This window comes from Eumetopias jubatus, unplaced genomic scaffold, assembly GCF_037043125.1.
Source record: "Eumetopias jubatus isolate StellerSeaLion01/CBP00866 unplaced genomic scaffold, mEumJub1_p1.0 scaffold_1, whole genome shotgun sequence".
Taxonomy (NCBI): Eukaryota; Metazoa; Chordata; class Mammalia; order Carnivora; family Otariidae; genus Eumetopias; species Eumetopias jubatus.
Window position 1 is genome coordinate 202,875,230 of NW_028274807.1, and position 22,980 is coordinate 202,898,209.

The 22,980-nt window shown below is 43.4% G+C and overlaps 1 protein-coding gene and 1 pseudogene across 3 annotated transcripts in view; both read right to left on the bottom strand.

The window, feature by feature from the left end:
- The window catches only part of LARS2 (leucyl-tRNA synthetase 2, mitochondrial), a 146,335-nt gene that overhangs the window by 105,147 nt on the left and 18,208 nt on the right, over positions 1 to 22,980 (bottom strand). For all 3 annotated transcript variants that reach the window (XR_003606684.2, XR_003606682.2, XM_028087167.2), the window contains exons 4-5: positions 18,014 to 18,105; positions 15,700 to 15,760 (exon numbers count right to left, since the gene is read on the bottom strand). Coding sequence is in view for 1 of the 3 variants with exons in the window: in XM_028087167.2 (XP_027942968.1) it covers positions 15,700 to 15,760; positions 18,014 to 18,105 (153 nt within the window). In the remaining 2 variants the exon portion in view is untranslated. The remainder of the gene's footprint in view (positions 1 to 15,699; positions 15,761 to 18,013; positions 18,106 to 22,980) is intronic.
- LOC114196452 (nascent polypeptide-associated complex subunit alpha pseudogene) lies at positions 4,134 to 7,829 on the bottom strand (annotated as a pseudogene).

Sequence of the window (22,980 nt, forward strand, 5' to 3'; positions counted from 1 at the left end):
AGCCAGGACTGCTACCCTTACTGGGCATTAAAGAACATTCCTGCTTGGTGGTGACAGTGGAGACCACAGGGGGTATCTGGACTTCTACCACAACCAGCAGTAATGAAGTCCCTCTCCCTGACAGGATAGTGTCAGAGGAGTCAGGAAGTCTGTCCCTGCTCCGTGGTAACAGGGCCAACCCTCCATGGTGTCAGTGGCATTCACATGGGGACAGTAACAATGTCCCCTTTCCCAATCAGGGCAATATCAGCAGGGGCCTAGTGGGGAGCCTCTGCTCCCACCCCTGCCCAGCTGTAAAAGGAGGTCCTCCATCCCCCAGGGTGTTGATGATGGCTACCTAGAGATCCTAGACCTCCACATCTACATAGAAGATAGAGGCAATGCCCCCCTTTTACCCACTGGAGCAGTACCAGGGAATTCCTGATAATATACAAGGTTTAAATAAGATCCAGAGTCTTAAAAGAATTCTCCAAATGTCCATATTCCAATAAAAAAAATCATTAGTCATACCAAGAACCAGGAAGATCTCAAACTGAGTCAGAAAAGACAATTGACATACGCCAACACCTTAATGACTAGACTGTCAAAATTATCTGACAAGGATTTTAAAGCACCCATTATAAAAAAGCTTCAATGGGAAATTATAAACATACTTGAAATAAATGAAAAAACAGAAAATCTCTACAAAGAAAGAGAAGTTATAAGAAGAACCAAATGGAAATTTTAGAACTAGAAAAATAACTGAAATAAAAATCTCAAAGGATAGGCTCACCAGCAGAATGGACGGGACAGAGGAAAGAATGAGTGAACCTGAAGATAGTACAATATAATTTATCTAATCTGAACAAAAGAGAGAAAACAGACTGGAGAAAAATGAATAGAGCCTCAAAAGATAAAGCAAGCAAGCAAGCAAGCAAGCCTCAGGGACATGTGGGGTGATAACAAAAGACCTAACATTCAAGTCACTGGAGTTTCATAAATTAGAGAAAAAAAGAGAATGGAACTGAAAAAGTATTTTAGGAAATGTTGGTGAAAATATTCTCAAATTTGGAAAAACATAAACCTCCATATTCAAGAAACTGAAACTCCAAACAAGATAAATCCAAAGAAATCCACTCCAAAACAAATCATAATCAAATGTCTAAGAACTAAAGATGAAGAAGAAAACCTTGAAAGCAGCCAGACAGAAACAATGCATTAGCTACAGGGAGAAAATTCAAAAGACAGCAGATTTCTCATCTGAAGCCATAAAGGCCAAAAAGAAGTGTCACATTTTTCAAGTACTTAAAGAAAAGAACTGTCAACCCAAAATTGGATATCCAGTGAAATTATCCTTTAAGAATGAAGGGGAAATCAAGACATTCTCAGAATAAGAAAAATCAAGAGAATTTGTCATGAGCAAAACTACACTTAAGGAAGGGCTAAAGGAAGTTCTTTAGAGAGAAAGAAAGTGATAAAAAAAGGGAATCTATTTTTTTTTTTTTAAGTAGGCTCCATGCCCACTGTGGAGCCCAATGTGGGGCTTGAAATTATGACCCTGAGATCAAGACCTCAGCTGGGGTCAAGAGTCAGATGCCCACAACTGGGTATTTACCCCAAAGATAACAAATGTAGTGATCCGAAGGGGTATGCGTACCCCAATGTTTATAGCAGCAATGTCCACAATAGTCGAACTATGGAAAGAGCCAAGATGTCCATCAACAGATGAATGGATAAAGAAGATGTGGTGTATATACACAATGGAATATTACGCAGCCATCAAAAAACACTAAATCTTGCCATTTGCAACAACGGGATAGAACTAGAGAGTATTATGCTAAGCAAAATAAGTCAATCAGAGAAAGATAAGTATCATATGACCTCACTGATATGAGGAATTCTTAATCTCAGGAAACAAACTGAGGGTTGCTGGAGTGGTAGGGGGTGGGAGTGATGGGGTGGCTGAGTGACAGACATTGGGGAGGGTATATGCTATGGTGAGCACTGTGAATTGTGTAAGATTGATGAATCACAGACCTGTGCCTCTGAAACAAATAATACATTATATGTTTAAAAAAAAAAGGGAAGAAGAAGAAGAAGAAGCTAGTAGGAAGGGAAAAATGAAGGGGGGAAATTGGAGGGGGAGACGAACCATGAGAGACTATGGACTCTGAGAAACAAACTGAGGGTTCTAGAGGGGAGGGGGGTGGGGGGATGGGATAGCCCAGTGATGGGCATTAAGGAGGGCACGTATTGAATGGAGCACTGGGTGTGATACGCAAGCAATGAATCATGGAACACTACATCAAAAACTAATAATGTAATGTATGGTGACTAACATAACATAAAAAAAAAAAAGAGTCAGCTGCCCACAGACTGAGCCACCCAGATGCCCCAAAAAAGGGAATCTTGAAACATCAGGGATGAAGAAAAAACAAAGAAGCAAAAATATGGGTAAATACAATAGACTTTCTTTCTCTTGAGTTTTCTGAATATATCACAAATGGAGAAGAATAAAGGAATGTAAAGTAAGGTTTCTACATTTCAAACCGGTAAAATGACCATACCAATGGACTGTGATACATTATATATGTAATGTAATACCTAAAGCAACAACTAAAGAAGCTATACAACATACGACCAAACAAAGCAAACAAGGAAGTATAGAGATAAATCTAAACGGAACTCTAAAAACACTCAAGTAATTCATAGGAAGGCAGAAAAAGAAAATAGAGAAACAAAAAATAAAAGAAACCAAAAAATAAAATGTCAAAATTTAGCCACAACCCATCAATAATTACATTAAATGTAAATGATGTAAATATAGCAATTAAAAGACAGAGTTTGGCAGAACTGATTTTAAAAAAAGAACCGACTATATTCTGTTTAAAAAAAAATTCCCTTCAAATATAATGATATAAGTAGGTTGAAAGTAAAAGGATTAAAAAAGATATACCATGTAAAAATTAAAAGAAAGGAAGAAAGGCTTTATTAATGTAAGACAAAGCAGACTAAGAAGAGTGGCTATATTATCAGTATATTTCATTTATATTTCATGTACTTCAAAGTAAAATGTCATAAAGTAGAATTCAGAGCAAAGAAAATTACCAGTGACAGAGAGGGACATCACATAATGATAAAAGGGTAAATCACCAAGAAGACACAGCAATCCTAAATGTATATGCACCAAACAGCAGAACTGTAAAATATGTGAAGCAACTGAGAGGAGAATGGAAAAATCCACAATTACAGCTGAAGACTTCAATATCTCCCTCAGAATGAATGACAGAACTAGACAGGAGTTAGCATTCAACATCACCCAACAGAACCTAATTGACATTTATAGAACACTCTACCCCCAAACAGCCAAATCCACATTATTCTCAAAACAGATGCCAAGACAGATCATATTCTGGGCTGTGAAACAAACCTCAAGAATTGAAATCTATGATATAATAAGAAATATATGTGTATAACATTTCCATCCTCATTATTGGCGCAAGGCTCCAAAAATCCTTAGAATTTCCTGATAGGAGGGGTTTTTTTGGTCATTCAAAAGGACCCCTTTGGGGCATACCTGAGGTGACTTAGGGCGGGGCCCCTAGATAGGCTCAGGATGGGCATGGTCAGCAGAAAGACAAACGGAGGACTAGGACTTTCAGCCACACCTGCCAACCTCTGGAAAGGAAGAGATGGGATGGGGGGAGCTGGAGATTAAGCTCCATAAAAACTCTTGAACAACGGGATTTGATGAGCTTCTGGGATGATAAATTGGCCAGGAGAGTGGCCCATTCCAGTTCCATCAGGACAAAAGCTCCTGTGGTTGGGCCCCTTCTGCACGTCATGCAGGCAGAACGCAGCAGTGAAGCCATCCAGTCCAGGGCTTTTCTTTGTTGGAAGATTCTTGATGACTGATTCAATCTCCTTCAGAGTCACAGGTCTATTCAGATTTCCTAGTTCTTTGTGATTCAGGTTTTGGCAGATTTTGTTTCTAGGAATTTAACCATTTCATCTATATTCTCCTATTTTAGTAATTGGAGTCTTTTTCTTTCTTAAGTCAATTCTAGGCAACGGTTTGTCAATTTTCTTGATCTTTTTGAAGACCCAACTTTTTTTTTTCATCCAACAAGAAGCCATAACTTTATTGATAGAAACAGTACAAATTTCAAACCAAGCTGCAGTTATTCTTTTGAAACACCAAAAAAAGTCCTCGTTTTCAGATGGTTACATTGTTAATTCCATAATAGCATTTACAATATCATCACTGTTGTTCTTCAGGGCTCGGACTGCCTTTGCTCTTGACACATTTTCTTGTGACATGACCAATTCTGTCCTTAACTTCTACACCGGTTTCATCAACCTCTTCTTCTTCACTCTCCTCTTGTACAGTTGGAGTCTGTGTGTTTTCTTGAATGTTTGAGACAGCTTCACCTTGAACTTTGAATTTCTCAGCAGCTGCTAGTTGTACTTGCTGAGATAAATCCTTGATCTTGGCTTCCCCAAAAACTATGTAGGTATCTGAAGCTGGGCTCTTGTAGACATCTGGTTTTGTGATGACAAAGAGGATACTCTTAGATTTCCGGATAGTGACTCTTGTAACCCCTGTAACCTGTCGAAGACCCAGTTTGGACATAGCCTTCCGTGCCTTCTTTTCACTCCGGCTCTGTTTTGCTTTACTGACTGGTTCTTCATCGATTTCAGCAGCTACTGCCAGCTGGGCCTGTTGTGTGGTTGCCTGTGTGGAATCCTGTTCCTCAAGCTCTGGTACTGATTCATCACTGTCAGATTCTGTTCCAGACCCTGTCTCAGCGTGGGGCTGTGGCAACTCCTGCTCTGTAGCAGGGACGGTTTCTATGGCTTCACCAGGAATTTTGTGAGGGGAACGCAGAACCAAGATGGCAGCAGAAAGACAGCGAGCCTGAAGACCCAACTTTTGGTCTTGTTGGTTTTCTCTGCTGTTTTTCTATTCTCTATTTCACTGATATCTGCTCTAATCTTTATTATTTCCCTCTTTGTGTTAGCTTTGGATTTAGTTTTTTCTCCCTTTTCTGGTTCCTTAAGTTGTGAAGTTAGGCTGTTGACTTGACATCTTTCTTGTGTTTTGATGTTAGCCCATGTAGTTACACATGTCCCCCATAGTGCTGCTTCTGCTGCATCCCAGAAGTACTGGTATGTTGTGTTTCCTTGTTCGTTTGTCTCAAAGTATTTTCCAATGTCCCCGTAATTTCTTTAAGTCACTGGTTGTTTAAGAATGTATTGTTTAATTTCCTCTTCAGCCCACTGTAGTCACAAAAAATACCTTGTATGATATCTATCTTTTAAAATCTACTGAGACTTAATTTGTGGGTATCCTATGGTATCGGGATGTGGTCAGTAAAATATCCACTCCCTAAATCCCTCGAACGTGTGAACATGTTAGTTTAGTAGCTAAAAGAATTTTGCAGAGGTAGTTAAAATAGGGAGATTATCCTACATTATGCAGGTGAGTCCAACGTAATCAATCACACAGGCTGGTTAAGGGCAGATACCTTTCTTTGGCTGGAGTCAGAGAGACACAGCAAAAGGAGGACGTCAGAGGAACTGGAAGCATGAGAGGGACCCAACCACTGGGTTGGAGAAGCCATATGGAGGACACAGGAGGAGTGTGGGCAGCCTCAAAGCAGCAAACACTGGTCCCCAGCTGATAGCCAGCAAAGACATTAGCACCTGGTCCTACAACCACCAAGGAACTAAACTCAGCCAAACCCCGAATGAGGTAGGAAGCAGATTCCTTCTCAACATGCAGCAAAGAACACAGCTCTGCCAACGCCATGATGCTGGCCTTGTAAGACCCCAAATGGAGGATCCTGTGAAGCCCACCCAAATTTCTGGCTTACTAAAACTGTGAGATAATGAGTTTGTGTTTTTTAAGATGCTAAGCTTGTGGTCATTTTTATGGTAGCAATAGAAAACTAATATGGGGGACGTGTCTAGGATAAAAATAGCTATGAAAAACATTCTTGCAACAACCAGGAAATTCACATATGGATTGCATATAAGATAATATCATGGAACTACTGTTAATTTTTTTTTAGTTGTCAAATGGTATTGTGGTTATGTAGGAGGACATCTTAAGTCTTCAGACAGTAATAACTGAAGCACTTAGGAGCAAAGCACCACCGTGTCTGCAAGTTATGAAGCAAATATGGCAAAATGTAAATGATTGTTGAATCCAGGTGAAGGCAAATAAATGTTCAAAAACATTTTATAAATCGTTGGAGAAAAAAAATGTCCAGTTAAAGAAGCTAGACACATAAGAACACATACCAGTGGCACCTGGCTGGCTCAGTCAGAAGATCATGTGACTCTTGATCTTGGGGTCATGAGTTTGAGCCCCATGTTGGGTATAGAGATTACTATTAAAAAAAAACACTATGTGAGTCCATCTATGGGATTGTTTAAAAAACGTATGTTGTGATAAAATTATATTGCAAACAAGGCAGTGATGATCACCGATGTCAAAACAGTGGTTACTTGCAGTGGGGAGAGACAAAGTTGTGAACGGAAAAGTCCAGAGTGAGATTGTGGGTGCTGGTGAAGTTTTATTTTGCAACCTAGGCGGTTGCCATACAAACATGTTTTATACTCTAGCCTATATATGTGTAATATCTCACAATTTAAGAAGTTATTAAAATAAATCTTGTATTTGCAAAAACACTGTCAACTTTTTCCCAAAATTTGTTTTTATTATTCAGTTATGCTCTACCTTACGCTAGAAATAATTGAGGATAGGCCTGTATTTTGATTCCCACCTGATAAGGTTTGGGAGCACAATCATTCCTAAGATCCTTTTTTTCTGAATAGAAAAACAAAATCACAGGTCTGTGGTACAAGAAACTCTGAGAGTGGGGCCCAGAAATCTGTGCTTTAACAAGCTCTCTTGGTGATTCTGATGCTCACGAAGTTTAAGAACCGCTGGTGGAAGTATACATGTAAATAATCCTTGTTATTTTCATGGAGTAACAACTTCATCCTCAAGATCTTCTAGATATTGCTTCCCAGCACGCTTAAAGCCCACTGTCCCCACACAACGACAGGCACCCATGCGGTCAAAGGTTGCACCTGGCTGATGTGCAAGATGGACCTTGAGGCCTGATTGAGCTGTGAAGGAGAAGGGTTTTGTACTCTTATTTCCTAAGACATTTAAAGAGTGATCTAAGAGTTATCTCTTCAATAACCATAAGAAACATTCCCTCGGAGAGAAGCTGAGGCTCAGAGAGGCAACAGATGATGCCCACCACGTGTGAGTGGCAAGACCCATCATCAAAATCCAGGCCTCAGAGAGGAGTGGGTAATTCCAGAGTGTGCATCCTTGGCAGGGATGACCTGACCGAGCTCATGACCACCAGTGGGGGAGGACTCTGGATAAAACTAACTACTTCCTTGAATAACCAAATCCACAGAGGGGCCCAGGGGACCTCCTCCTTCAGTTAGGGCTGAAGCATTCAAGAATGCTATCCTGGTTGAAGCCATGAACATGGACATGTAACCATTGGACCGGCACAGCTCTGCACGAGGTCAGAGGCACGTGTGCTCTGCATTCATGAGGACACGTTGTTCCCAACCTGCAGAAGACCACAGCCCTGAGCACCAACCCTTGTGCACCAGCACCAACCTCCCTGTGAGCAGCTAAGCGCTGAAGGCTGCGCTGCCAATTCACTTCAGCTACAGCAAAGATAACCCCTTTTCCCTCCCGCCCAGAGGAAAACCTCCGGAAAAAGGTTAATTTTCTGCCTCTGCCAGACAAACCGCTTCACCTCTGTCAGGGCCTGAAAGAAGACTTGGAGAGTCACTTTGAGTGCCTGTTCCATGTTGTCAAGGCAACCACCGCTCCCAGCTCTCGCCATGGGAATCTTCCTAACCATGTGTTCAGGCCCTCGCTTGCCCCCAAGTTCTTTTTGTTTTAAGCTCTTCTTTAAATCCTTCTAAAAAAAAACCGTTAGAAATATATCTTTCTACACCCTCTGAGCCCTCATTATTTCCTGGAGTTTAATCCTTCTTATCAGATGTCTGGTCCTCTATGTAAACAAAATGCCAAGGTTAAGGGCTTTGAGGCAAACATAATCTTCACTTTGTAATCATACAAATCGTGCTGCCTCTGAAAGTAAACTCATGCAGGTATGGTCCAAAGAGTTTGTGTGTTATGCAGGAAAAGAGGGTGGTTAACAATGGGGGGGGGGTGAGGGTGGGAGGGGGTGGGCAGGTAGGGCCAAACAAAGGGGTGCAGGCTGACAAGAAGCTGGAGTCTCAGGAGAAAGAGATATTTACAAGACAACCAGCGCAATCTGCCAGAGGACTGGTACTCCGTGACGTGCGGGGACTGTCCTTCACTGCTTCAGCTGTGACAACAGGAGCACGAAGCGGGAAAGGAGGGAAGGAAGGAGGGAAGAGCACGCCTTCAGCTTCTAGCAATCCATACTGAATTCTTTACAGATAAAGTTATCTGACCTCTTGTGTGCTGCAAAGTGATTCAGAGCGGAAGGTTTGGATGAAGTCAGACTGGTCACAAAACAGCAACTGTTGAAGCTGGGCGACAAGTGCTTGGAGGTCCTCTATACCAGGCTCATTTTTTTGAGTGTAAACTGTGCACACGGTGGAGATGCCATGGGCACCCCAGCGGCCCTCCTACTTTATGCAGGCTGTGCGGAACTGCCAGATAAAACCTGGAAAAGCTCAAAGGCACCAAAAGTCTATCCTGGTAAAAGCTCTGATAGAGGGGCGCCTGGGTGGCTCAGTCGTTAAGCATCTGCCTTCGGCTCAGGTCATGATCCCAGGGTCCTGGGATCGAGCCCCGCATCGGGCTCCCTGCTCCGCGGGAAGCCTGCTTCTCCCTCTCCCACTCCCCCTGCTTGTGTTCCTGCTCTCGTTGTGTCTCTCTCTGTCAAATAAATAGATAAAATCTTAAAAACAAACAAACAAACAAACAAACAAAAAAAACCTCTGATAGAGCACAGTTGTGACGTGCCTCCCGTTCTGGCTCCACGGTAGCCACACTCCACGCCTTTCTCAGCCCGCGCAGCCTGCCTTCGGGACGCTGGGGATGACTGTATTAAGGGGCAGTAATTATGGAGTTTGCCTGACCCCACCGGGACTGATGGGCAAAGCTGTCAGTCTTTATTCCTGGGCACCAACATGTACAGAAGAAGACAAGAAGGAAATGAGACAAAGGGATTAAAAATCCAATGAAAATGAGTGTAAATAAAAACTCCTAAGATCTCCACAGTAAAGAAACTCAGCGAGAGTCAACTTGTGATTGCTCCAGTACGGGAGAGTAAGAAAAATTAATCCAAACATGGTTTATGCCAAGTCCTGGAATATGTTTCCATTTTGTCTTGTTTTGTTTTGATTGTACGATGGAGTATGAATGTGTTTGGGGATTGCTCAGCAAGCGCCATAAACAAATACCAAAGCCCTCCTCTGGCCCATTCCGCAGGCATTCCTTTGAATCCCATCTGGTTTGAACTTTTGTTTTTCCTTCTTATACTCGTCCGAGTTTGAAGGCAACTCCTAGGGACTGCTCCCACAATTATCCAGATGATTCCTGATAAAAATCGGCCCCAGGGTACTTCAGCCAAGATGCACAGTGAAGGCCTGCTCTAGAACCAGCTCAGAGCACTAGTGAGAAGGCAGAGCACAAAGTCAGAGACACGCCCGCCTCAACGGGCCACACCAAACAATGTAAAAGCCAACTCTGTCATTTGTCACAAGGAACTCACGGGGCTGTCCCCTAGGACCAGTGGGTGACCACCGAGGCTGTCACCTGAACCCACGAGAGTAGAATGTAACCCACACCATCTCTGCAGGAAGCCTGCCAAGAAGCACGTCCCTGTCTCTCACCGCACAGTCTGGAATTTATTTCCTTTTGATTCTTCCCTTAGTAGATGTTCAGTCATTGAAATTCAGCTTTCGGCTTCTTACTTTCCTTCTTCTCGAGATGATACCAGCTGTTTCAGGAATAACATCTGAAAAAGTGAAATCCGGCACGATGCTAACAGCAACATTTGATTCTCATTCTGGCTCACCAGACATGCCTGAACTCTAGAAATGTATACATTTTTTTTTAATCCTGATAATTAAGCCCCTTATGTAAGAATGATGAGAACATAGCTCGAGAGCTGGACCATTCTTCCGGGAGTCCTACCCGGGAGAGGCGGGGAGAATGAGACCTGACCTGGGTTTTAAAGTGGGCTTTCTCCATCTGGGGAAAGAAGACAGCATTTCTGAGTTATCTTATCTTTTTTTTTTTTAAGTTTTTATTTATTTATTTATTTGAGATAGAGTGAGAGAGAGAGAGCCCAAGAGAGGTAGGGTCAGAGGGAGAAGCAGACTCCCCGCTGAGCGGGGAGCCCGATGTGCGACTTGATCCTGGGACTCCAGGATCATGACCTGAGCCGAAGGCAGTTGCTTAACCAACTGAGCCACCCAGGTGCCCTGAGCTATCTTATCTTTAAAATATTGTTAATTGTCAGTTATCCATCTGCTGAATTATCCAGTTTTTATAAGACTTTGGGAATGTCACTTGCAAAGGGGACAGGTTTGCCTCGTCAATTAAATAAACTATTGCTCTACTTCCTGACTTCGCTGCTCCATATGACCAACAGATTGTAACATTTAATCAAAAAGCATTGGTGTGGGGTGCCTGGGTGGCTCAGTCGGTTAAGCGTCTGCCTTTGGCTCAGGTCATGATCTCAGGTCATGATCAAGGCCCATGTCGGGCTCCCTGCTCAGCGTGGAGCTTGCTTCCCCTTCTGCCTTCCTCTGCTCCTTCTCTCTTGCTCACTCTCTCTCTCTCAAACAAATAAATCACATCTTTTTTAAAAAATGACCAATGAATATAAAGACCGGGGACATGGGGTTACTACACCAGTACTGGAAACAACAGAAGGTGCCCCTGACGTGCCAGAAATGTCAAGGAATTTGGCAGATGGAACCAAATTGAAGAAAAATACCATACGCCAAACAGCGCTTCCCCGCCACCCCCCCACACCACCTCTAAGAACACACTGGGTTCTTGAGAAGCAGGGCTCTGCCACCTCTCACTTGAAAGGGCAAAGTTCTGAGTGGACAGCAGGCCACGGGGCAAACAGAAAGCCCACAAAGACCCCTCTGGGTCAGTCAGGTCAGGGGTATCTGTGATACCACAACTCATCCCTGGGTAAAGGTCAGACCTAAGGGAAAGATGCACCAGGAGCAGTGGATTCCCCAAACCCAGAAAGGAATCAATGATGCAGAGACTACGAAGGAGCTTCCCTTCCCCTCCCCTCAGGCTGCTGGATCTCTAACTTGATATATTAGTCCACGTCACTGAGCAAATATGGGAGAAAATCCACAAGGTATCTATGAAGAGATTCTGAAACAAACAAGGACAACACGGCATTCCTACTTGTAAAAAAGACTGAGCGCAGGAAGCAAAAATAATTTTTCAAGAGCATCTCCTTATAGCCTCAAAGTTTCTGAACATACACGGGCTGTGCAGATGAGATAAGATGGTGAAAGAAGAAGGAAATAAAGAAGAGGCTTGAGAAAGAAACTGGGAACTGCATGAGATAAAAAATACGACTCAATCTAAAAGTACAAAAGCCAAATGAGTATCTGCATTAGAAACCACACAAAGTGGCACTGATTCAATAGAAACTGGCCCAGTGATGTGGAAAGCAAACAGGAGAAGTTCTCCCAAGAGGTAGAGAAGAACAAAGAGACCAAGGTCATGAGGGAGATAGACAAACAAAGGTGAGCGGAGCGCACGCACCGAGTCGAGGTTCTTGGGAACCAGAGCCCATAAAACTGCCACAGGGAAGGACCCACAACTGCAGATTGAAAGGGCTCACTCAGCACCCAAAATTCAAGTGGAAGGATGAAACTGGGATACGCTCGGATGAAAACTTGAAACGGCAGGTGCAGCGACAGGAAGAACCCAACGAGCATCAGATGTGGGTATAAAGATTACTGCATGTACGAATGGACCGAAGAGACCGTCTGGGCTGGCCTCAGACTTCCCTCCCAAAGGCTGGCGGGTCAGAAGCTGGTGGTTACATAAATTCCACATGGGATTAAGCCACACAGAATGATTACTACTGCACACGCCCCAGCGACTGTGTGTAAAACTGGCGAAATCTGAATGAGGTTTGTACTCTAGTTAATAGTCTCATGCCAGTGTCATTTTCCTGGCTTTGATATTATATTATATTGTAGTTCCATCCAATGTTCTCATTGGGGGAAGCTGGGCACAGGGTACCTAGGATCTCTGTACTACTTGGCAACTTCCTGTAAGTCTATAATTATTTTTTTTTAAAAAGTAGGTCAAGCATCAAGGTCCACTACAGAAATCTGAAAGAAAAAGGAATTCCATACCCCAATAAACTCTTGTTCACACATGAAAGCAAAGGATAGTCATTTTCCGTTATGAAGACAAGGTATGATGCCAGAAAAAGCAAGAGTCAAAATAAAATTTTCACAAATCCAGATTTATTAAATGGGCAGACATAGTCTAAAAAGGTCTACTGATGAGCACTGAAACCAGCCAAGGAGACTTCAATTTGAATAATTGTTATGGATGTGATTTTAAAACTAGCAGCAAACATAAGGTTTAAGAAATAATACATGATCAGAAAATGTATAATATAAAGAATAAATTATGCCTAAAAACTCCTATCGGGGCGCCTGGGTGGCTCAGTTGGTTAGGCATCCAACTCTTGGTTTTAGCTCAGGTCATGATCTCAGGGTCGTGAGATCAAGTCCTGAGTCAGGCTCTGCACTCAGCACAGAGCTGGCTTGAGATTCTCTCTTTCCCTCTCTCTCTGACCCTCCCCCACTGGCTCATGCCCGCGTGCTTTTTCTACCGCTCAAATAAATAAAATCTAAAAAAAAAGAAAAAAGAAAAGAACAAACACTCCTTACCAGTATGGGCAAAAGACATGATTAGATCATCCACACACACACCCCAAATTCAAACATCCATTAAACACATGAAAGAAAAAAAACCTACCAATCATGAACAATGAAAGAAATACAGACGAAAACATCTCGTTATAACAACTTGAGAGTAAATTTGTATGGTCTTCAGACCTTCAAAATACCACAAGCCAAATTATACCCTTAAGTTTCAAGTACTTATATAAGCCTTAAACTTGATCATGGCTTTTCTGAGAGTTCACATTAAAGAAATAAAAAAAATGGTATATCAAGATTTCTGCTCCGGGGCACGTGGGTGGTTCAGTCGGTTAAGTGGCTGCCTTCGCCTCAGGTCATGATCCCAGCGTCCTGGGAATGAGCCCCACATCGGGCTCCTCCCTCAGCAGGGAGCCTGCTTCTCCCTCTCCCCCTGCCTGCCACTCCACCTGCTTGTGCTCTCCCTCTCCCTATCTCTAGCAAATAAATAAATAAATAATCTTTATAAAAAAGATTTCTGTTCCAAGAGTGGGGGATGAATATAGCAAATTGGTCAGCTAATTAGCCAAGCCCTGCTTGCTTGAGTGACCAGCAATAAAATGATGTCAATAAAAGTATTTTCATTTTAGAGCTTACTAGGGACCCAAAGAGATAATTACGGGTGCCTGGCCCATGGTTTAAGTGCTCAGTAACCATTAGACAGTGGTAGCAGCGGAGATGTATTTATCTACAACACTGCACAATAGGTTCAAAACCCCTTATCTGAAATGCTTGCAGTCAAATGTGCCTCAGGATTAAGACCTTTTTGGATATACGGAGTGCCTGGGTGGCTCAGTCGATTAAGTGTCTGCCTTCGGCTCAGGTCATGATCCCGGAGTCCTGGGATCGAGTCCCGCATCGGGCTCCCTGTTGAGCAGGGAGTCTGCTTCTCCCTCTGATGCTATCCCCTCTTGTGCTCTCTCTCATGCTCTCTCTCAAATAAATAAAATCTTAAAAAAAAATTAAAATTTAAATAAAAAAGACCTTTTTGGATATCAAAAAATAATAGCATATTTACCCAACGAGGTCTGGAAGAGTACCTGGTAATCAGTTATATTACTATTCCTATAGGAATATATACAAACATTCATCCTAAGTGAGATAAATACCAGTTCAGGTCAGGTTTTGTAGTAGGCTGAATTAAAAAAAATTTTCAGTTTTTAGAGCTTTCTGGACTTCAGATTTGCACAGAAGGGACTGAGTACCCGTATTTATAATAGAGAAACATTAAAATCTATCTAAATGTATGATAATAAGGGATAAGTTACATAAATTACAATAGTCATAAGATGGAAAACTAGACCGCTCTAAAAAGTCATTTTTTCAAAGAATATTTAATAAAATGGGAAAATGTTCATGAATAGTAGGTTAAAAAAAAAAGGCAAGATAAAAACATGCATTATGAATTCAACTTTGCAAAAGGAAGTTACATAGATGCTTATAATTCCAGAATAAAAGACACAAGGAACCATACCAAGATGTTAAATTAGCCGCACTGACTTACGTTCTTCTTTAGACTTTTCTGTATTTTCTAATCTTCTACGATAATCCACTAATATTTTGAACCACTTAATGCCTGATGTTCCTGTGCAGGACTAGAGAGTTACCAAGTCCATCTCTGCCCTCAAGGAATCTAGAATCTCATCTCTGGAGAGCTCTGGGCAGGACTCAGGTGTCTCTGCATCAGACTGCATTTGGTTCGCGATTCCCCACTAGCACCTCAGGACAATGGGACCAGGCCACCAGGACTTTTTCACACCTCCACCAAATGAAACACTTGGTAACCCTGCAAGTCAAGCCAGTGGTAAAAATGGCATCAGTGGTATAACGAGAACTTGATTCAGCTCATGACCTTATCTAAAGAAGCCACCAGAAAAAAACAAAAAGGGACTGTTGAAATGTGTTTGCTTTCTTTCACTGTACTCATCAAATCTCCATTATTTAAGAAATTGCTGAAGGAGGAGGAAAAGATCGTATTTGGGTTTGTTCCAGGTGCTTCTCATGGGGAAAAGGATGTGAACTGGACCTTGACAGGTCCAGCAATGAAAACTTCAATCATTTTGTGGAGTATATGGATGCTAAGAGGGATCATGACATTGGATGGTCCAGTGAAGGGACAGGCAGGAATCCCTCCTACCAAACAGGCCACCAGTGTCCAAGGGGGTGGGCCTCTGGCCAGAGCGTTGAAGGGCTCAGTTTCCAGTTTCCTGAATGTTCTTAACACCCAGGTGGTCTTCATCAATGCCTCCCACACCTGGAATTCTCCATTGGTTTAATATACAGTTCAAAAGCATTCTACACCAAAATGCCACTTGTGACACAAGCATTACGGGCTGTTATGAGACTCAATTTTGGACTCGGAACAAAGGTAAATAGTTGGTCAGTCAACTTAACACCTAACCACCCAAAAAATCCCGATGGGTGGTTAGTTAATCACGTTTATAGAGATTCCAACAGTCTTTTTAAAAATATTGCAGAGAAGAGGAGAAATCCACGTGTAAAGCTTTTGACACATATAAATTCTAGTCAGCTGTAGAGTAAGTTAACTCTCTTACCTTAATCCCATAGAAAATTACTTGTTTGCAGGCAGACTGTCCTCCGGGAATATTTTTTTCATTTGTGGAGTGCTAATCCTTCCCTCCCTCCCTTCCCTTCTCCCAACCCAAAGAGGAGAAACATAAAGTGTGCATGATCTCCTGTGTAGCTGGGACCTTCATAAAAATGAAACCCCTCCAGGAGAAAGGGCTGACTTACCCTATCCCAGCTGAAACACAGGCCCAGTCGATCAAGCTGCTTCCTCATGTGTTCAATATTACTGTGAAACAGAGGGAAGAAAGTTTGGTTTTCAGAGGGGGGAAAGCCACAGACAAACCATACTTTGAGAATGTGAAGGGAAACTGTAAAAGTCTAGATTATTCAAGAGGGCTTCCAATGTTGCTTTGTCCTGGCCAAAAAAAAAAAAAAAAAAATTAATCACGAAGAATTAACGAAAGTATCAGTGTATTAGAATTAGAAGACACCTATTCTTCGGATTCATACAGAATCTACTAGAAACCACAATGGTCTTTGGCCCTGGGGACTGGCCCTTCCTCTGGCCATGATAGGCAACCCCTTTGGTATGTGCACTCCCGGCCCATCCATACATCTATATTCCGCATAAATTTAAGCCAAGCATGTATAAGTTTAAAATCAACTGAAGAGAAAAACCCCAATGTGCAAATCGTGGGAATCCAAAAGAAACCTGCTTTCGTGCTTATCAGTCAAAACTTAAAATCTAAAACTGTCCAATAATTGGGATGGGGGGAGAAAAGTGAATGAATCAACTTTAATATAATATGAAATAAGGTGATAACATCATTTTTTTTTCCCCTAGGTGATCTCTGCTTAACCAACAATAGCTTACTTTATGCCAGGCTTTGTGCAAGATATTTTGCAGAAAAAGTGCTTGCTATGGACAATGTTTATGTCCCTGCAGAGTTTGTCTGTTGAAACCTAATCTCCAAGGTGATGGTATTTAGAGGTGAGGACTTTGGAAGGTGATGAGGTCATGTGGGGGAAGCCCTCTTGAACGGGAGCAGTGCCTTTATGAAATAGACGCCAGAGAGCTTCCTTGGCCCTTCTGCCATGTGGGGACACAAAGATGGCCATCTGTGAACCAGGAAGGAGGGTCTTCTCCATTCACCAAATCTGCCCTTGGTCTTGGACTTTCCAGCCTCTAGAACTATGAGAAAGAAATGTCTATTGTTTATAAGCCAACCCAGACTATGGCATTTTTGTTACAGTAGCCAACGAAGATGGTGCTTAATCTTTATCCATTCAGATGAGGTAGGAACGATGACTATCCCTCTTGTACAGACAAATACACTGAAGCACAGAGACATTAAGTAATTTTCTCAAGGTGATTAGCAAGCAAGAAGGAAAGGCAGCATTTGCACCGAGGTGGCCTGATTCAGGGACCATCTTCTTAATGGCTATTTTCTCCGTGGAGGATTTGGCAAACTTCTTCTGTAAAGGGCCAGATGGTAAATGTTTTCAGCTTTGTGAGCCATATGTCTATCACAACAACTCAATTCTGCCCCTGTATCATGAAAGCAGCCATGGGCAATATGTAAACAAATGGGTATGGCTGTGTTCCAATAAAACTTTATTTACAAAATCAGGCAGGGCCAAATCTGGCCCACGGGCCCTAATGTGCCAATCCTCGGTCTAGCTTAGATCAATTTTGTGCCATATTTGATCCACTTTATTTGATTATCTTTTCTTCCTTTTTTCATTACTCCCATTTAATCTAGAATCCTGAAAAAGTGGGAACTAAGGGTTAAGAGAATAAAAGAGAAGTGGATGGTACAGTGGATGTTTTTCGAAAGTAGCCTCGGGCAAGATAAAGCAAAGGGAGGTCAAAGACAATGGGGACAGGCCCTGGAACTGCCCTTCTAGATTTCTTGAGGCATGGAGTGGGGAAAGGCCCCAGATCTTTGTGAAAGAGGCTGATGGAGTGAGCCCAGAACATTCCACTGGGTTCTGGGATGAAGGACACTGCTGGCCCACATGTATGTGGAAGCCTGAGGCACAGGTGGAATTGGGAATGTGTCCCCCTTGGAGAAAGCCATCCCCAAAATATATTGGCCATATATTTCTGTACTGAATGTCTAAGTTCCCCTCGCTCTGGAATGGTGAAGGCAAAAATTAACAGAATTCTCAGAGAAAATTACAATGTGGAATTTGGATATAGCTCACACTGTGGTCAAGCAGATGAGAAGCATTGTAGAAATTTAACAAACGCAACCCTCTCCTACTTTTTCCTTCCAAATGCAAATACTCAAGGGAAGAATAACTTTGTAACAACAAAGCATCAAAATGAACACATGAATCAATAACCAGAACCTTCTTTGGGACTTCTCAGTTAAGAATACAGCATACTAGAAGACCAGCGCCAATATATACAATCCTGTTCATCGCTTGGCAGACTGCAATGTTTTGTTTGCTTCGCTGTTTCTCACGCACAGATTAAAACATTTTTTTTAAGGTTTCTGTATAGAAGTATTTGAAGACGCCTGTAGATACATACCTTTGTGTCCAACTTTCTGGATGTAGATTCCTCTCAATCGCTGCATTTTCAGCAGGCAGTCCAAAGGCATCCCATCCCATGGGGTTGATGACCTAGCATCCAGGAAAGAAACATCAGCCATGGCCAATTGCTAACACCTCTATCCGTATTGTCTTCCGGGCCATTGTCTCCTATGAACATGTCATATCCCTTTCTGGATGATCCCAGACTATGCTTCTAAAAGCCAGCTGGCTACTATGACATACGCAGAGGAGAGCATTTAGAAGGTTATACACCAAGGTGCCCGTAGCCATTATCTCTGAGTAGACTCTCCTTTGTGACTACTCTACTTTCTTCTTGTTGTCTATGTTGTCTATAATGAAACCAAACTGTTTTTCTAAATTATAGGGTTTTTTTTAATTTCAAAAATACGTACATGTAAAAATGTATAGGCATTTAAAATGCTCATCTCATATTACTATCTTCCAATGGAGGAGCTCTGCCGTCCAATATGGTGGCCACTGGCCACATGTGCTTATGTAAAAATAAACTTAAATTAATTAATATTAAAAATTCATCAGTCCTTTGGTCGCACTAGCCACCTTTCAAGAGTGCAACAGCCACTTTGAATCACTCCCTGTAAGATGTTCCTATTCTCTGACGAATAGGGAAGCCTAAAATCTTAGAGCTCAAAAAGGCTTTTGAGATCTGTCCTCCAGCCCTAACCCCCTTTAATTTCACAGTTTAAGCAACGGCGGCGCAGCAAGAGTGAACAGCCTAGCTGGATCACACCAGAAGCAATTACCTTCAGCCAGGATGGGCCAGTAAGGTGATCATTTCTGCAAATGGGCAGCAGTTACAGCTCAGTGGGCAGCTTCTGTCTACCTACTTTACATGCTGTGAATGGGAACAATGGCTTGAAACACGCACTGTGGCACCGAGGGACAGCCTTGTTTGTAACCATACAGACAACCTGAGCTTGGGTTCACACACATTGCCTTGGGATAACGACAGATACTCAGGGGTATCAATCACCTCATCACCCATGTGTATCACCACAGGCCATTTTCCACTAAAGAAATAGGTCTTGTTTTCTTTTATAAAAATACTTTTCCCTCTGATATGTGAAGTAATGCATATTCACTATACAGAGAGAAATACTCAGAAGAAAACAAAACTCACTTGTAATTCTACCAGGCAGCCATACATAACCAGTTAAATTTGGTAAACTTATATCCAATTTTTAGAGAGAGGGGTATTTTATATATATATATATATTAGGGATACATATATATATATGATAGAGATAGGGATCATATTATTTATATATATAGAGAGAGATAAAAAATGTATATATTTTATCTCTTACTTCCTTCCCACTGCGCACCTGGGGTTTTCTTCCATCTTTCTGTCTCGCCCAAGGACTCTCTGAGGTGCACATGCGTATCGCCCACGGCCATCCCGCCTCAGGTCCATAGGCACCTATGATGCAAAGTATCCCAAACTGGGCTTGTCCCCCCCATCCCAGTCTCCAGATTTGTTCTCCCTCTCGTCCCACTTAACAGGTGGCAGGAAGAGAACAGGCCTGCTTCCCCCAGTGTTTGGAACCACTTGCCTTAAAGTCACCTTCTGTTGGGCGCATTATTTTTTTTAACGGGTTGGAGTAGTCTGATGGAATCATCCCATCTAAAGCCGAAGACCAGGCCCCCACAATCAGAGCCACTCAAACCCCTTTGGCTAATGAGTGGGAAACGCCAACAAAGGCTCTCTCTTCAGGAGGCTGTGTGGTCTGAGGGGAAAAGTCCCAAACCCAAGCTGGCTCCCATTTACTGGCAGTGGGACCCGAGGCACATTACTTACTCGGACTCTCAACTCACACTAGTGACTGAAAGCAGCCACCTTGGGTTGAGGATTATGTGCCATGTCGGTGGTGTGCTCAGCATGGTGCCCAGTCCACGCACCTGAGACATGGGCGCGCTCACTACGTGGCAGCTGCCGTCATCTGGTACCCCTGGTCTGCAGCACCCACAACGTGGCGCATCACTGGTTCCCCTGGCAACATTTCAGCCATGTCACTGGCCAGAGGTATCACAGTGGCCCTCTGACAACAGGTAGGGAGACTCCTTGACCTCACACACATCCTGAACGTGGGTTACTCATGGCAACTGTCTGCAGCACGTTGGTGCCAGGCATTGGAAGTTCTTCACCAAACTGAACGGACCATGAGGTTTAAACGTGTGTGTCTTTTTAAAACATTCTCACATTCCCCGGGTATAGCTGTTCTTTGTAGTTTTAGGAACCCAGCTAGACACAACCCAATCCAGTTGATCTTTCAGACCCAACCCAAGGTCTCTCTGCCTCTTGCTAAATGTGGCAGACCCAAAATGCTTCACCCTTCCGGACAGTGTCCCTGCCCTTCTGGAACCTGCTCCTCCTCCAACTTCACACAGTCCTGGTGGGGGCTGCCAATCACAAAACCTGCCCCTCTGGTTACAGGCCTGAACGCTTCGCTGGACTTGTCTGTTGTTTGCGGGGGGGGGGGGGGGTGGAGGTGGGATGCGACATAGAACAGGAAGGCGACAGCGCACTCTCTTCACTCCTTTCTCCTTGGCCCGGAGGAACAAGGAGGTGAGACCGACCGGGGCTCCAGGTGAGTCCGCCTTCCACCGGATGGAGGTGTCTGAGAAAACAAAGCTTGCATGGGGACCGAGGCTGAGGGTACTGACATGCTGCCAGGACCTGGTCCTAATGCCCACGGGCTTGTTTCCCGCAACACTGCCTCTCATTCTATGAGCTACACCAGGGTCTGTAAACACGAACAAACTTCCCTTTTTGGCTGAAGCTGGGCTGGGCTGGGCTGCAGTCCTTGGTAGCCAAGAATCCCAAGTAAAACAAACGCCTGTTAGGATACAGCTTTCTCTTCAGCACTGCTTAAGCCACAGATGAAAAACATCCCCTGGTATTAAACCGTTAAGCTTCACAGATTTTTTCTCTTTTCCTTTAATTTTCAAAAGCTATAAACAAATAAATAAATAAAATCAACCCCATGTCAGGGATTTGTGCTGCATTACTAGTAAGTTCTGCGGTACTTCTGCGGACTGCACAGGAGTGTAACTTCCAGCTGTGCTTGAATTCTCCTAGGGCTGCTTCACTGGCAGAAAAATGTAACTGTTGTGTAACTGCTCCCGGAGAAGGGGGAAAAACTTAATTACCACTTGGTTTCTTTGTGGGAGCTGCCAAAATGGCACCGGGTCAACGCTCCTGCCTATTAACATTCTGTTAAACAGCTGTCCATATTTTTAAATAAAGTCAATACGGAGACCGTCACAAAAACCAGTCTGGATTTATGTAATATTTTTCTATTTTTGTTTTCAGATGAAATTCACATGAAAAGATATTCTTAGCCCACATGTTACCCAAGCTGTCTATGAAAAACCAAGCTGGAAAATCTTAAAGCTTCTTAATATTCCATTCTTAACTGAAAATCGATAAAAAAGCAAATGCCTGCCCTAGAATACAGACTGTAGGAAGGCCCTTTTGCATCTTGAAGTCAGAATGGTTCCCTCCACCATGGGCCGGATCACTGGAATAAACGTTCCCATGAGCCAAGTTTCTACGGAGCAGGAAAGGGGTCCCCTCACTCCTAGACCCTGGGTTTCCAGAGACCCAGGGACCAAGCACAGAACCCACTCTAATACTAGGACAGAATTCATGACTGTCAAGGGGGAACCAAGTGAAGACCTATAACAGGATCATGAAATACCAAAGCCCATCCCTTTCTCCGAGGCAGCAGGTTCTATCTGCTGGTCAAACTGTTACAGCCCATTTATGTAAAAGATACCACGTCAGGTGCTTCCTTTCCCAGCCTCCTTCGCCTCTTGGTCTCTTACACATCGTCCACATCGAATACCTCCAATCTAGGTCTGGGATGCCAGCTTTCTTTTTTTTTTTTTAAAGATTTTATTTATTTATTTGAGAGAGAGAGAATGAGAGACAAAGAGAGAGCACATGGGGGGGGAGAGTCAGAGGGAGAAGCAGACCCCCCGCTGAGCAGGGAGCCTGATGCGGGACTTGATCCCGGGACTCCAGGATCATGACCCGAGCTGAAGGCAGTTGCTTAACCAACTGAGCCACCCAGGCACCCTGGGATGCCGGCTTTCTTGCCTGTGATTCCCTGTGGCCAAGACTGTCCAAAACATTCACTGGGAGGAACTCTAGACTCTCCTTTTCGGTTCTCAAATTCCTACCCCTTTCTTTCTTTCACCGTAACTTGGTTTAACCTTTAATGCTAGGGCCACCCGAGCCCGCTCAATTCCCTAGGAGTTAATCCTTCTTGGACATGAGTGCTTTCTGCAGAAAAGGAACCAAGAAAAAGTCCTAGTAGCTCTAACTTGGAAATCTATAACATAAACTTCCGGTGTGTGAAAAACCATCATTTCCAGCCGTTCTTCTAACAAACACTCAATTTACAATTGAGTGAGAAGCCAAGGGGGACAGGAGAACAACCCCCGAGTCTGGAAGAGTGGGACACCGCCACCACCCCTAGACTGAAGGAAAAAAGTGGGAGGCAGAGGTAACAGAGCTCCAAGGCCAAGATCAGGTATAAAAAACGAAACACATGTGGATCTGCCCAGATGGAACTGGATTCCCGAAGAAGCTGCTGACCAGCGCAGAGAGAGAGAAATTCTCTGGCTTCTCTTTCCCTCCTGCACTCCAGTCTTGCCAGAATTTCTTACTGTCCAAAACCAGCTGGAGGCCAGCTGCCACCAGGGCTTGGGAAACGTGGTCTGCGGGGGTCAGTCCTGCTGTACAAGGCAAAGCAGTAGGTAGAGCTGACAGCCGACTGGCCACAGGCCAGCCCGGCAACACCAGCAAGACCGCAAACCTACCACAATCTGAGATATCAAAGGGGAGTCAGGGCCAGCTATGGGAGAGGGGCAAACCCAAGGATCAGAGACCTGGCAAGTCAGACCAGAGCCGGGCAGAAG